Source organism: Patella vulgata, chromosome 2, assembly GCF_932274485.2.
Source record: "Patella vulgata chromosome 2, xgPatVulg1.2, whole genome shotgun sequence".
In the NCBI taxonomy this organism is placed as follows: Eukaryota; Metazoa; Mollusca; class Gastropoda; family Patellidae; genus Patella; species Patella vulgata.
The window spans coordinates 83,686,797-83,702,099 of record NC_065880.2 but is presented as its reverse complement, the minus strand read 5'-3'; the positions used below and the strand labels follow the sequence as shown (position 1 = coordinate 83,702,099).

The following is a 15,303-nucleotide window of genomic DNA, read 5'->3' as shown; positions in this document are numbered from 1 at the left end:
TGTTACCGTCATTTCATTCATAATTTTCTGTGAATATGTTAGAAGCACATAATAAAACTTCATTAGCCCAGTTGGTGGAAGAATATATATTTTAAAGATGTTTGATGAGAAACGACCTGGCAAGGAACAGTTATAAACAGTTATAATTAAACTTACATTTTTCCTGTACCAGTAGATTTATCATAGTAGGCGATGCCATATTTAAAAGAACAGCATAATTTGACTAGGAATTTATGAACCATTTCTATAACTAACACTTTGTCTTCTGCTGATGCTGTATCCTGCAGTGATAAAAAGAAAATTGTAATATTTTTAGGACAAGAATTAAGTGTTGATTTGCTTGTTCCAGTGGGTTGATTTGCTAATTCAGTGGTTGGATTTACTAATTCAGTGGGTGGATTTGCTAGTTCCAGTGGGTTCATTTGCTAGTTTCAGTGGGTGGATTTGCTAGTTTCAGTGGGTTCATTTGCAAGTTCCAGTGGCTGGATTTGCTAGTTCCAGTGGTTGGATTTGCCAGTTTCAGTGGGTGGATTTGCCAGTTTCAGTGGGTGGATTTGCCAGTTCCAGTGGGTGGATTTGCTAGTTTCAGTTGATGGATTTGCTAGTACCAGTGGGTGGATTTGCTAGTTTCAGTGGGGGGCTTTGCCAATTTAGTGGGTGGATTTGCTAGTACCAGTGGGTGGATTTGCTAGTTTCAGTGGGTGGATTTGCTAGTTCCAGTGGGTGGGTTTGCCAATTCAGTGAGAGAATTTGTTAGTTCCAGTGGGTGGATTTGCCAATTCAGTGAGTGGATTTGTTAATTAATTATTTCCCTACAGCACCTGTATATCATCTTTTTTATTTTCTTTCCATTTCTGTGGCCCCGACCAGTAATATAGCTGTGTTAAATGATTAAGTATATTAGGGTTGAAAACAGCAACTTTCAGTGATTTACTGATACCTCCATTCTCAACAACCTGAAACAACCAAAAATTAGAAATATTACACACATTGCACACCACACATTACAAATATTACACACCACACATTACACACCAAACATTAGAAACATTACACAACAAACATTTGAAACATTACACAACAAACATTAGTCCACTTGACACAAACTAGGTCATTTCGGGACTAACATTTGGTTCAATTTTATTTCAGTAAGTCGCTTCACCAAACATGAACATTACACACCAAACATTAGAAACATACCCATTACACACCAAACATTAGAAACATAACACACCAAACATTAGAAACATAACACACCAACCATTAGAAACATTACACACCAAACATTTGAAACATGAAACTCCAGTCATTTGAAACTTTTAACTAAAACACTGATAAATAAAAACAGCATCCATGGATTGAATCACCTTACCTTTTCTTGAAATATTGGAAGAACAACTTCAATCAGTTCAAATTTATCTTCCGATATTCCATAAAATATATTATGTAACAAAGCTGTATAAAACAAAAACTTTAAATTATACATGTATCATTACATTCAGATGTATCTTCAAGTTTACAACCATATGTGGATGTTATTTAATTGCTTGGATAATGTAGCCACAGTGATTATTTTGACATATATTTCATAGCATCTGCTCTTATTAGCAACAGCTGTAAATTAAGTATCAGGGCATAGATTGGTTTCAGTATAAGGGGGTTGCAATATAAGATGGGTTTCATTATAATCTGGCTGCAATATAAGATGGGTTTTGGTATAAGGGGATTGCAATGTAAGGTGTGTTTCAGTATAAGCTGGTTGCAATATAAGGTGGGTTTCAGCATAAGCTGGTTGCAATATAAGATGGGTTTCATTATAATCTGGTTGCAACATAAGATAGGTTTTGGTATAAGGGGATTGCAATGTAAGGTGTGTTTCAGTATAAGCTGGTTGCAATATAAGGTGGGTTTCAGCATAAGCTGGTTGCAATATAAGATTGGTTTTGGTATAAGGGGATTGCAATATAAGGTGGGTTTTGGTATAAGGGGGTTGCAATTTAAGGTGGGTTTTGGTATGGGTTTCAGTATAAGGGGGTTGCAATATAAGGTAGGTTTCAGTATAAGCTGGATTTAAGTATACGGTGGGTTTCAGTAAAAGATTAGTTTTAGCATAAGGTGGGTTTCAGTATAAGCTGGATTTCAGTATACGGCGGGTTTCAGTAAAACATTAGTTTTAGCATAAAGTGGGTTTCAGTATAAGGCAGGTACAGGTGGGTTTCAGCATAAGGCAGGTACAGAGGTGGGTTTCAGAATAAGTTAGGTATAGGGTACGTTTCAGTATCCAGCTGAATTTGGTAAGTGGGTGCAAGTATAAGGGAATACATCAATATGACTCTTAGCAGACTGAAGATTAATTATGTATAACATGAAAGTGTTTTAATATAACCTGACTGTAATCTGTAGACATGAACATCATTATTATAGTAAAGCCCTGAGGGGCACTCAATTGTTAGCCCAGAACATTCTGAATTGATGGAATTGCAACCGAGTGGCACGAAATTCAGTCCCGTAACAGCTGTGTCAGTCCCGACAACGGAGATATTGCGAGTAAAAACAAGAATTTATTAAACACATGAACATGTTTCAGCTGTTGTGGTTAGTTGGAGTACTTTCTTCTTCAGTCGGTACATGCGTTGTAGATTGAATTCCCCCTTTGTAACTGACTGTCACTATTATTGAGATTGAGAGAGTTCAATTCTAGAACCTTCAATCTAGTATCACCCGAGTGTTATGGTTCTTCCATATAAAATATAGAGTTGGGTAATCTTGACTCACCAGTTTTCTTTAAGAGTTGTCGTATAATACTGTTACTACCCGTTAATAATAACGCTATTATAAAATGGACGACACACGTTCTTACATCCTGGTGATCCTGTTTTTAAAAATATATAAATTAAGTCGTGGCATACACCATACAGTGTGCTATGAAAGAAATTTTGCTCAGACTGCAGCACTACAGCCTACCCTTATAAGACAGTGGCATACGCCATACAGTGTGCTATGAGAGAAATTTTGCTCAGGCAGTAGGACTACGGCCTACTCTTATATCGAATTCCAACTGTCAAGGGTTCTTTTACGTACACGCCATTGATTACACAGGACCTCGGTTTTTCATCCCATCAGAACGACTATACATTGCCCTCCGTCCTGCACCACTGACAAGGGAGAAACAGGTTGGAAAATCATGATGAATTTTCTCAGTCACCACAGGGATCGAAAACAGGACCTCCTGGTTAGCTAGCAAAGATATTACTCACTGAGCCACTGTGGCTCTCTAAGCAGGTGACACTAATCCATTTGTTGTATTAGTGTAGGACTGAAACAATGACACCTGAATGGATAACAGACCTAATGATCTGCACTGCACCCATTAAAATCGGTTAGTGCTAAATGATAAGGCCAGCTCAATTTTTTGTCATAGGTCACAAGATGTAAACAGGGCTATTGCTAATCCCAACCCTAACCCTGGACCTAGCCCCAATGCTTACCCTAACCCTAACCTACAATCTCTTCAACAATCATGTGCCCTAACCTTATTTACATCTCAGCGATCTTGACAAAAATTGAGCTGGCCTTAACAAATACATTTAGCCATTAAAATCACTCTGCTACGTAACACTACTCCTCCACCATAGACAGGCTAATCTCTTTTATTTTATCATACAAATTATGTAACAAAAATAATCATGGGTAACCACCATGCCATAAAATACATATTGAAAACTTACACTAATATTTTTTCTTTTATAAAGAGGCAGAAGAGTTCCTTGGTTTTTCTCATCAAATAATGATAAAACCGACACTGCAGAGTTGTCCCCCTGTATTACCATGGCAGCTAGTAACTTCAAGCTGTTCTTTAATTGGTTAGATTTGTTTGAGATATTCAACGACAAATAGATCTGTTTAAAATTTGTTTTGGTCAAATGACTAACGATACTTTCTCCAACTTTACCATATTTCTCGGCCAGATCATCCCCTGTTCGTATTAAAATACATTCTAATACACGAAATATCTTAGCAATCTGAAATAAAATAATTTTAAATCAGATTTTACAAGTAATAAATTCAGTTATTTAAAAATAACTGAATTTATTACTTGTAAAATCTGATTTATTTAGAATTCAAACATGCAATATTTCAAGGTTAAGTTAAATAAACTCTTCGGGACCATATACAAAAGCTGGTGGGTCCAAAAATCCTCTGTCTTCATTAGTGCTGGTTGGTACAAAAAAGTAGGATGTTAAACCCCATTTCATTTCCAAAAATCCCAATAGAAGGTTTGGCCATCTGAAGTCCTGTTGATTTCAGAACACCATTATTATTTCTCTAAAATCGTTATCAGACATCTGAATAATAATTCATTTCTATCCAGAAATATCAAGCCCAAGATGATGTCTAATTCATGTTTTAATAGATTACTATGTAAAGAACACTTTTAAATATTCGTAATACTGTTAATCATCAATCGAAATAAAAATAGTGATTATTGAGGCTAGGTTATATTTGATATTTAAAAATCATGTATAGGCATATTTCTTTTCAATCTGCTTTAAAAGTTGACATTTAGATTTTTAAAATTAGATTTTTTTACCATTTTAAAATGTGCAACATTAGTTACTATACTATAATATGGGGGGTGAAAACTCAAATGGTATTACCTATGTTGATTTCATGCTGCCATTTTATTTCTCTGAGGGAGGGTTGGATGGCCAAATGGTTAGCATGTACACGCTGTATCATAAGGTCTGTCATTGAGTCAACTGGCGTGGTTTCGATTCCGTGGTTGTACGTAACAAGGAGTAGGGTTGCCTTTCCAACCTCGTGGGTTTTCTCCAGTTACCTCCCACAGCTAAAGACCCTACGCGCAAGCGAATTATTGAAATAAAATTTAATCATGTGTTAGTCCCGAAATGACCTAGTCCGTGTCGAGTGGGCATTAAATCCCATTTCTCTCTCTCTCTCTATTTCTCTGAGAAAGGTAGTAGAAACCTGATCAAAAAAGACTCAGAACATCAACAGTATTCCTGTAGCTATAAAATCTTACCTCAGTTGACTTGGGTGTTTTACCATCCAGTAGTTGAAATACTTCAGCACAGTCGGGAGAATTCTGGATATAATCTTTAACAATGTCATATTCTGTAAAATCTGGAAATCCATTTGCTGCATCAGCAAATTCTTCTAAAGCTAATAAAAAAAAAATGTAAAAATAGAATTTAAATAAGTATTGTTGCATTTGTCTTTACAGACAATATGGTTTGCTTTAGTAATGAACACACAACATTCTCTTTATTAGTGCTTTCACAGTAAAATTATTGGGGGGGGGGATATTTCTTACTATAAATTAATGGAAGACCAGAACTCTTATCATTTTTAACTGTAATCAATTCCAACATGCTTGAATGCAATTAAAATAGGTTAAGCATCAATGACAATTCCTGTAGCTAGATTTTATCGTGATATAGAGATATTTTAAATTCTATATTTCCTTTATTCAAGTTTAGGTGTCAGGTGCTGAATTGTGCAAAGGATTTTAAGCAATGCCAATGGGAGAGTACAATACCATTATCATGTTTTGTGTTTATTTTTGTCAGTTGTTATTTTTAACAAAGATAAGTAAAATGAAATGAAATGGGATTTAACATCCTACAGTTCTGCTCCGACTGGGTTAATGAAGATGGGCATATGAGGGAAATTTTGCCAAGGGATCTTTTGCGTGCAGGTCAATGTATACATGGGACCTCGGTTTTTCATCACATCTGAACGACTACAGCTGTCCTTGTCAGGCCCCCCATTCTACACCATTGACAAGGGGAAATCAGATCGGAAAATCCCGACGAACTTTCTCGGATAAGTATATATCTTTGACAATAGTATGTAATGCTTTGTTTTCCATTAATTTAACATTGTTTGGCCATATTGACCAAATCTTTGGGCCGTTAAGACCAATTTGTTGACCCTTACGTTACGACCAATTTTTGGGGCTGTTACGATCGAACTGTTTGGCCATTTTGACTAAAATGGATTTTGGCTGTTATATGGCTTAAGGCCGTCATGACCACATCCCTATTCTTTGAGTTTTAAAAACTCAAATTAAAAAATTGGAATAGGCCTTTATTTTTAATTTATAATTATAGATCTATAACTTATAAGGTGCATGATCTAATCATTAAATAAATTATGATTTTCGCACCTAAAAATGTTGTGTCAATGTTTTTCAGCATAGACTTGAACTTCAACTGGTTGAAGGATTCGACTTCTCTGGTTTTCTTGATGACTGAACCCTCATCGGCGTCATCTTTAGGCTTTTTTCTTTTCCTATGAACTACAGACATGTTTTCTATTTCAATGTTTTCATTCAACACGTGCTTCCGGTTATGAATAGACTCGATGAACTAGATAAGTAAAAGTAGTAGACGCGAATGTCTAGTCCTATAATTAGTACACACGTTTTGATGACATAGTCACTCTATTTTTAGCCGAAGATACGTCATACACAAACATTCATCACAAGAAGATCAGTCATATTCAACAAAACCCAAAACAAAGTTAAACTTATCGAGATATTTTCGAAGTTTGTGAATTTAGTTGCCAAGAAAAGAGTACAGAAACACAGAAAATGGACAGTATCCTTTTATATCTAAAATACACCAAGAATTTTTAGATCAAAGATTGGAATTCAGGTTTGAAAATGGAGGAAGGTGTCAGAGACAGAAGAAAATAAACTTGCCAAAATATAAAAAAGAGGAAATTGTGCAATCTGAACATTTGGGTATTAATAATGAATACAAACTGTTACTGTGTTATATTTAATAAGATAATAATTATTAATTTTGAATCTATCTCAGATATGATCAACCACTTGGCAACTTGACACTTAAAGTTAATTAACAGTCTCTGACTCTGAGTCTGTCTGAGCGAGTAATTCATTATAGGCCTACTTTGAATCTAGATTTCAATTTACTCCGAAACTTAAAATAAACAATAACCGCTTACCTTGGTGTTATCTCGTGTTGCTTAACAGCAATTTGACAGACCAAGTCTTCCGATCGTAGCTCGACCATAGGTTCAGCTCTGAATGTAGGTGTCTCCTAGTTACACTTTACATGTACAGTATGTTCAGGGAGTTCTCTTTGTTGAAATTTTGCTGGGTAATTTTTTATGACTATATGGCCGAATGGTTAGCGTTTGTCCGCTGTATCATAAGGTTTGTGCATTGAGTCAAGTGGTGTGATTTCAATTCACCGGTTGTACTTGACAAGGAGTAAGGTCGCCTGTCTAACTTTGTGCGTTTTCTTCATGTCCTCTGGTTACCTCCCACTGCTAAAGACCCCTACACGTTTGCGAATTATTCGAATAAGATTGAACCATATGTTAGTCCCAAAATGACCTAGTTTGTGTGAGGTTAAATCTAACAAAATGGCAGAGGAATTGTACCGGTACCTGAAAAAGCCTGAATTTGTGCCTGACAATGTCAGTGCTTTCCTTCATCAAGAACAATATGTTCTTTCATGTTGGGGAAGTTGGATGGTCGAATGGTTACCACATGCGCGTTGTATCATAAGGTCTGTCAATGAGTCAGCTGCCGTGGTTTCAATTCCCCTGTTGTACCTGACAAGGGGTAGGGTTGCCTGTCCAACCCCATGGGTTTTCTCCGGGTCCCTCTAGCTGTTTCTTCCCACTGTTAAAGACGCCTACGCGCAAGTGGATTATTGAAATAAAATTGAACCATGTGTTAGTCCCGAAATGACCTAGTTTGTGTCGAATCTCTCTCTCTCTCTCATGTTGTCAAATCTTATTAATATAAAGATTTTATTTACTTAACCCAAACTAGAACATCTTTTTAACCTGAGATTTGCTGCTAAAGATTTAGAGAGAAATGCCAAGAAGTCAGAAAAATCAGAAAGAGATGAAAAAAATAAATTAAAGAAAGTAAGTAGCCTACCTGTATTGTTGTAAATTATAAATATTTAGTATCCTACTTGTGTACTTCTTCGCACCAACCAGACTAATGAAGAAATCATACACCATACAGTGTGCTACTTGCATGAAGGTAATATTGCCACTTTAGCATCGTTTCTGCCTACTATTCATGGAGTGGCTCCTATACGTGTACATTAATATGTACAGGCTGTAGAATTTTATAGTTACATAGCAGAGGTAGATCGTAGGGCCATGTTTGAAAATTGGGTTTTGAAAAATATGCTATTTTTCCGATGTGCAAATTGATCGATGGGCCAGTTCTAGTTTCAGTCATTTTCAGTAGTCCTGACCGCCATGGAAACCATAGTTTCAACTTTCAAGGGTTGTTTTAGTTCACACCAATGCGTACATGTGCAGACCTCAGTTGAGTCTCTTCCGAACAACTAGATGTTTTTTCCTTGCCAAACTCTCTGTCCTGCACCACTGACAAGGGGAAGTCGTAAATCAGCCATATACCGTGTATATCTTGCCTTGAATTAAAGTCTGTAATTACGTCAAAGTTCTAGCTGAATGAATCATTCTCTAAGTTGATTCCTCAGTTGTTTAAGGACATATATAGGTTAAGAGATACATTACTTACACATTCCAAAAAGACAGGTACCAGTACCTCTATTAAATAAATGTCCTTCCCAAGTTTTATAAAATGTTTTGGATATTTTTCAGTCTATAGCCAAAGGTAATATGGAAGGTGCAAAGATTCATGCTGAGAACGCCATTCGTCAAAAGAATCAGGCTTTAAATTATCGCAGAATGGGAGCTAGAATTGATGCCGTAGCTCAACGTGTACAAACAGCTCTAACCACAAAACAAGTGACAAGTTCTATGGCAGGAGTAGTAAAATCTATGGAATCAGCTATGAAATCTATGAATTTGGAAAAGGTACTGTGTATACTAACTACTAATGTTGCATCATTTTAATCAACAGGAATCCCTTGTAAATTACAATATTGTGAAATATGAATCTCTAATATGAATATCAGTTCCAAAATGGTTCAGTTCCAGTCAGTATTTAACAAGTTCTGATAAACTGAAATTTTATCGACCTATACAGCTTGAGCATAACAAGACACCACCTTCTTTTAATGGTAATGGAGAAACCTGATGAGCCTAATTTAAATCTGTTGAATCTTAGCTAGGACATTATCTAGCTTTGGTATTTTGATTATGTTTTCTTAATTAAATATTAAATAATCAACCTGAGTGGGCCTACATATAAGCATGGATTAAGGCACGAGAAAATTTAAATTTTAGCAATGACACATTGTATTTTATCGTCCTCGATAAATTAGCTTAGATCAGTTGAGGAATTATTTTAAAACAATTAAGCTACAAACTCATATCCTATGACTAGGTATTGCTGCTATATTTTCTCTAATGTATGGAACTTTCTCTCTTTTCTTATATCATCAACTTTTATTTTTTATTGCGGAAAAGATTAAGCAGAAGTTGGAGGGTTGGATGGCCGAATGGAGAGCATGTGCGTGCTGTATCATAAGGTCTGTCATTGAGTCAACTGGCGTGGTTACGATTCCCTAGTTGTACGTGCGTGACAAGGAGTAGAGTTTTCTCCAGGTCCTCCGGTTTCCTCCCACTGCTAAAGACCCCTACGTGCATGCAACACTGCTAAAGACCCCTACGTGCATGCAAATTATTGAAATAAAATTGAACCATATATTTTAGTTCCGAAATGACCTAGTCGAGTGGACATTAAACTCTCTCTCTCTCTCTCTCTCTCTTTCTCATCCATCCTATATTTTTACCAATGTTTTGTTGTATATTCTAGGTGTCTCAGTTAATGGATAGATTTGAACAACAGTTTGAGAATTTAGATGTCCAGTCCCAAGTAATGGAGAGTACAATGTGCAATACATCTACATTAACAACACCACAGAACCAAGTTGATAGTTTGATGCAAGAAGTAGCAGATGAGGCAGGGTAGGTTCATTTAACTATTTAATTCCTTTATCAAAATGTTTAAATATTATATATGTCGGGCAGCACAACCAGCTAGCATAGTTACTCCTAGAAACGGTATGAAGCCTAGAATAGTGTAGCAAGTCTGACTAGTAGAGTGTCTGTCCTGGAAACTGTATAAAACGTAGAATAGTGTAGCAACTCCGACTTGTAGAATGACTCCCTAGAAACGGTATGAAATCTAGAATAGTGTAGCAGGTCCGACTAGTAGAATGTCTGTCCTGGAAACTGTATAAAACGTGAATAGTGTAGCGACTCCTACTAGTAGAATGACTGCTTAGAAACGATAGAAAAACCTATAATACTGAATGGTGTCTGTGTTGATATTTTTTATCAAATGGAATCAAACAACAAGAATTAAAGATTATGATTAAAATATAAGTTATATTATTATAATTTTATCCTGCATATACGATCAAGTTTTCCAGAAACAATTACGAGTTGCTTTAGAATTAACATGTTGTGTTTCGTTGTCTTGCTACATATCCTCTCATTTTCTTCATACTGTGTTCAATTTTTATATTTTTTCTCTCTCCACAGGCTAGAGTTAAATATGGATTTACCACAAGCCCAGGGATCAACAATAGGAACAGCATCATCTACACAAGCTTCAACAGAACAGGTGGGTTATTTTCATACGTTGTCTGCAAGCCTTCCCATAAGGCACCTGTATCTATTGTATTGTATGACAAAGTCTGTTTAATTCCATTTTCAATCCAATGAAAAGTTTTTAAATCTGTCAAATGTCAATTTATGCTGAAAATGTGCCAAGAAATGTGGATATTGTATGACATATGAGTTTTTGTGTAGAATGGGTCACTCCAGATTGTAACTGTCATGTTGAAATCGGCACATCCACACACTATTGCCAACCAGTTGCTGTATGCTTTATGGAATGAAATGGGAGTAAATCGCCTGCTTTTCTGCACTAACCACTAAAAAGGCTAATGTCAATGAAATGTTGTTTAACATCCTACTGTTCTGCTCAATGAAGACGGGCATATGCCATACAGTGTGCTATGAGGAAAATTTGGTGTAAACAATATTTTATTTCTATTATATCATGATTATTTACAAAACTGATATAGTGGATCTGAAAACAAGCCAAAGCTTATATAAATTCATCTCCATGAGGAAAATTTCGCACAGGCAGCGGCATTATGGTCTACTCTTATATCGAATTCCAACTGCTAAGGGATCTTTTACGTGCATGCCAATGTATACATGGGACCTCAGTTTTTTTATCCCATCCAAATGACTAGACAGCTGTTCTTGTCTAACTCTTCGTCCGGCACGACTGACAAGGGGAAACCACGTCAGAAAATCCCGATGAACTTTCTCGGCTAATGCCGGGATTGAACACGCGACCTCCAGACTAGCGTGCCGGCATCTTACCCGCTTAGCCACCGGATGGACACAACCTAGTAAGATAGTGTGATTATTAATGTTAAGATCTGTTTGTCCTTTCTTTCAAATCAAAACATATATCTTTCTGTGTTCTTTTCAGGATGAATTATCACAGAGGTTAGCCAAACTACGTCAGATGTAAATAAACACAATCTATGGAACAGATTATACATGATGTACAGAATTAAAAAATTATCAGACTATTGGTAGTCTGAATCCAGAAACTATCGCTATACTTTAAATCAGGGCTCACATTTCAGCCATATTTACCTGCCTGGACTGATTGCCTGTGAATTTGACCGATTATAGAACTTAACCGTAGGTCAATTTATACATGCCATGAAATTAAAATTTCACAGAATTTGACCTCAAAAAAACAGATTTTCGGTGTAAAAACACTTAAAAATATACAAGAAAAATTACGACAAATTTAAAAAAACTGTAATGTTCCGTTGGAAAAAAATGTGTCTTGTTAATCTGAAGTAAACAAAATACTTCAAATGTCAATAATAAGCTGGCTGTTAAAGTTTTGAAGTGGTAGTCCTTGTTTAAGTATTTATGATAAAAGAGTGCATCGGAAATCAAAAGCAAACTGAAACATGGCCCCGAGTTCACAAAGCATTCTCAGACTCAAGTTAAGAATTTACTCAAAATTGTTTGCCTTATTTTAAAACAACAAAAGCTTTATAATGGGCTATACTTTAGTTAATTTATCAAATACATCAATGAGTTTTGTGTTTCTGGATCGAAGATATTTCTCATAAACAGTGATTGAAAGTTGAGTAAATTCTTAAGTCTGAGAATGCTTTGTGAAATCATGGCCAGATAATTACATGTCATATTTCTCAGTGTGTGTTCATTTTTCTGAAATTTTTTAGTGAAAATATTTCTCATCTCTTCATTTTATAATTCTGTGCCGAACAAAAGATTTGTTATTTTGTACAGTAAATTGTAGCTCAATGAAGGTACAGTTGACATACAACAATGCCTTGGTAGATATATAATATAATATACCTATGTATGTGAATATTAACCACTACAGACTTCAAACACAAGACACACTTGTATGAGAATTAATTTAGAATTTTTATTCCCTATGTAGTTGTCTTTCATAAATATTCAACTACTACATATAAAACTATGGGAAACATGCTCTTGGAATATTTATGCACAATGTTTGAAGAAGTGTTCCACGCCATTTTTGATAAAATATCCAGTGACCAAAAATAAAACTACAGACAAAAATATTCTTTTACTTTAAAATCAACAGATCCAATAAAAATCAATGATGGATTCTTAGACATTATTGTGCATAGAATTGACTTCTTTTTCTGTAGATAGACATTCTTTTTGAGTCAGATTTTATATCAAGATTGTCAATATTAGCAAAAATATCTGTTTTATTATTGAATTTCTTCCTTCTTTTTTTTTGTAATGATTTTATTTTTGTCGATTAACAAAAACAAATTTTTTATTATTGAATTGCTTCCTTCTTCACTTTTTTTTAGTCGATTTTATTTGTGTCGATATATTTGTTTTCATTTCTAGTTTAAGGCCAAACCAATGTAATTTTCAGTTCTTCAGGAGGCTTGATAAATAAATAGCCACTTGAATCACATGAAAGATGTTTAATTTAAAATTTTAAAATTTCAAAATTTCAAAATTTCAAAACTTTTCAAAACTTCAAAACTTTAAAATTTCAAAATTTCAAAACTTTATAATTTTAAAAATTTCAAAACTTCAAAATTGAGAACTAAAAGTTTGTTTATAATTTCAAAATATAAAAATTTAAAACTAAAAGCTTTTAAACAGTGCAATGAAGTACTTTTTGTTTTAAATTAGTCATTTTCCTGTAGAAATAAGAAGCTAAATTTTAAAAGGTTTTCCCGAAAAACAGAAAATTCATTTGGTGTGTTGTTATTGTTACTGTAATAAAGTGTGAAAACCTTTACTTTATGCAAGCCTGGAAATAAGGCACCTGTCACAGACAATGTCAGAAACAGATTCAGGCTTTGTCAGACACAAAACCTCTGGTACCTGTCATTTTGTCCGGCACTGATTTGTCTTTTTATTGATATTATTAATACATGTCCAGTACTAAGTTGAAAATGTCACATACTATTTAATTAGTGCCTGACATTTTGTCAGGTACATCTAAAACCGTTATTTCCAGGCCGGCTGTGTATGATTTAATCTTTCATCCCATTATCCTCATGTATCATAGATAGAATATTGTATTTTATTGTCACTTCAGCCTATTCTTATTATTGAAACACTGAATTCATAAATTAATCCTTTTGTTGTTGTCAACATTCTGAAATATATTATCCTGCTTATCTGCTGTTCCTATTAATTTGATTCTGACTTTCATCCGATGTTGTAAACCGAAAGAGTATAAACAATCGATAAAGATACCTATGGAGGGATGTAGATAACAAGGGAAATGGCGATCAAAATGATGGCCTTATTTTTACTAAACAGGTTACAGATTTATTTATTGGTCTACAGATAAAATCTAGCGTACAGAACAGGTCCTAATCATGTAGGATTTATACTGTTAACTGATTATCACTTGTGTTTCTCCAAATAGCTTGAATCAACTGGCGTGGTTTCGAATCCCCAGTTGTACGTGACAAGGAGTAGGGTCGTTTTGTCCAACCTCATGGGTTTTCTCCGGGTCCTCTGGTTTCCTCCCATTGCTAAAGACCCCTACACGCAAGCAAATGTTTGAAATAAAATTGAACCATGTGTTAGTCTCGAACTGACCTAGTTTCTCCCTCTCACTCTCTCCAAATAGCCCATATCGTTCTCAACCAGACCAAAACCAAGAATGACCTCTATGACTTATCCTTTATAAGACTTTTACTAACATTCAATCCGCTAGCGTGACTCAGTCTTAATATAAGGAAACTTGTGTCACAGGTTTAGGGTAGTCGTTTATCTTGGCATCTCTGGTAGAATGAAAGTTAAATATGATGATCATATTGTTTTATTTAGCACCTATATGCTTGTGATTAAAAGATTAATGGTTATATTGTAATGATTAACTGGACTAGTTAAGTAATGGTTATATTGTAATGATAAACGATAAGGAAGTAATGGTTATATTGTATAGTAGTCTATGGTTATTTGTGTAAAATATTAAATATTGTGAGTTTGTTTTTATTGTATTGTAAATATTATGATTTAATAATATAACTTTAACATTTTATACTCGTAATTCGTGACATTTTGTTTTTTGTTTATTTTTTGTATTCCAATCGCAGTTAAGGGAAGGATATTGAAATGAGCCCAGTCCATCGCCCTGGGCTGATGAATTGTTTCAATGGCATTTAGTAATTGAACTGGAGTATACTTGTCACAATTCTATGGAATACAAATACTGCTTATTACTGAGCGATGCTTCGACTAGGCTTCTCTAGTCATTATTATTCTGATGAAGACAGGTATACGTCATGCAGTGTTCTATGAGGGAAATTTTGTCCAGACAGTGGTGTTACAGTCTACTCTTATATCGAATTCCAGTTGCAAAGGGTTCTTTAACATGCATGCCAATATGTACACAGGCCTCTGTTTTTCTTCCCATCCTAACGAATAGACACTGTTCTTGTCAGGCCATCTGTACTCTACCACTGGCAAGGGGGGAACCACACAGGAAAATCCAGAGGATCTTTCTCAGACATTTGGAAGAAACCAAGACCTTAAGCCTAGCAAGGTAGTGTCTTCCTCAATGAGCCAGTGCGACTCCCTTGCTTCAAATGAAAAAGTGCATGCATTAATTTTTGAATATTTAAAGTGTGTCCGATAATGGGGGTTGGGGGGGGGGGTGCTGATCAGGCCCTCACACCTACTTCCTTTGACGCTGCCACCAGGGCTACATGGTATTTCTACTTATCTAGACGTTTAAGGAACTGGTGGGGATGACTTAATGAAATTTTTGTG

At 35.2% G+C, this 15,303-nt stretch overlaps 2 protein-coding genes across 2 annotated transcripts; one reads left to right on the top strand and one right to left on the bottom strand.

Moving 5' to 3' along the window:
- Nucleotides 1-152: 152 nt before the first annotated feature.
- LOC130010643 (nucleolar pre-ribosomal-associated protein 1-like) lies at nucleotides 153-6,346 on the bottom strand. Its single transcript, XM_056098396.1, has 7 exons — nucleotides 6,191-6,346; nucleotides 5,045-5,184; nucleotides 3,729-4,022; nucleotides 2,776-2,872; nucleotides 1,373-1,455; nucleotides 822-956; nucleotides 153-281 (listed from the first exon to the last, which is right to left on the bottom strand). Exons 1-7 carry the CDS (start codon nucleotides 6,330-6,332, stop codon nucleotides 153-155), a joined length of 1,020 nt encoding a protein of 339 aa, XP_055954371.1. The 5' UTR covers nucleotides 6,333-6,346.
- Nucleotides 6,347-6,483: 137 nt separating this feature from the next.
- On the top strand, nucleotides 6,484-14,581 carry LOC126809893 (charged multivesicular body protein 1b). The gene is made up of 6 exons (XM_050534760.2): nucleotides 6,484-6,623; nucleotides 7,832-7,929; nucleotides 8,644-8,859; nucleotides 9,764-9,915; nucleotides 10,495-10,576; nucleotides 11,462-14,581. The coding sequence occupies exons 1-6, from the start codon at nucleotides 6,617-6,619 to the stop codon at nucleotides 11,501-11,503; spliced, it is 597 nt and encodes a 198-aa protein (XP_050390717.1). The 5' UTR covers nucleotides 6,484-6,616; the 3' UTR covers nucleotides 11,504-14,581.
- The last annotated feature ends 722 nt before the right edge of the window (nucleotides 14,582-15,303 follow it).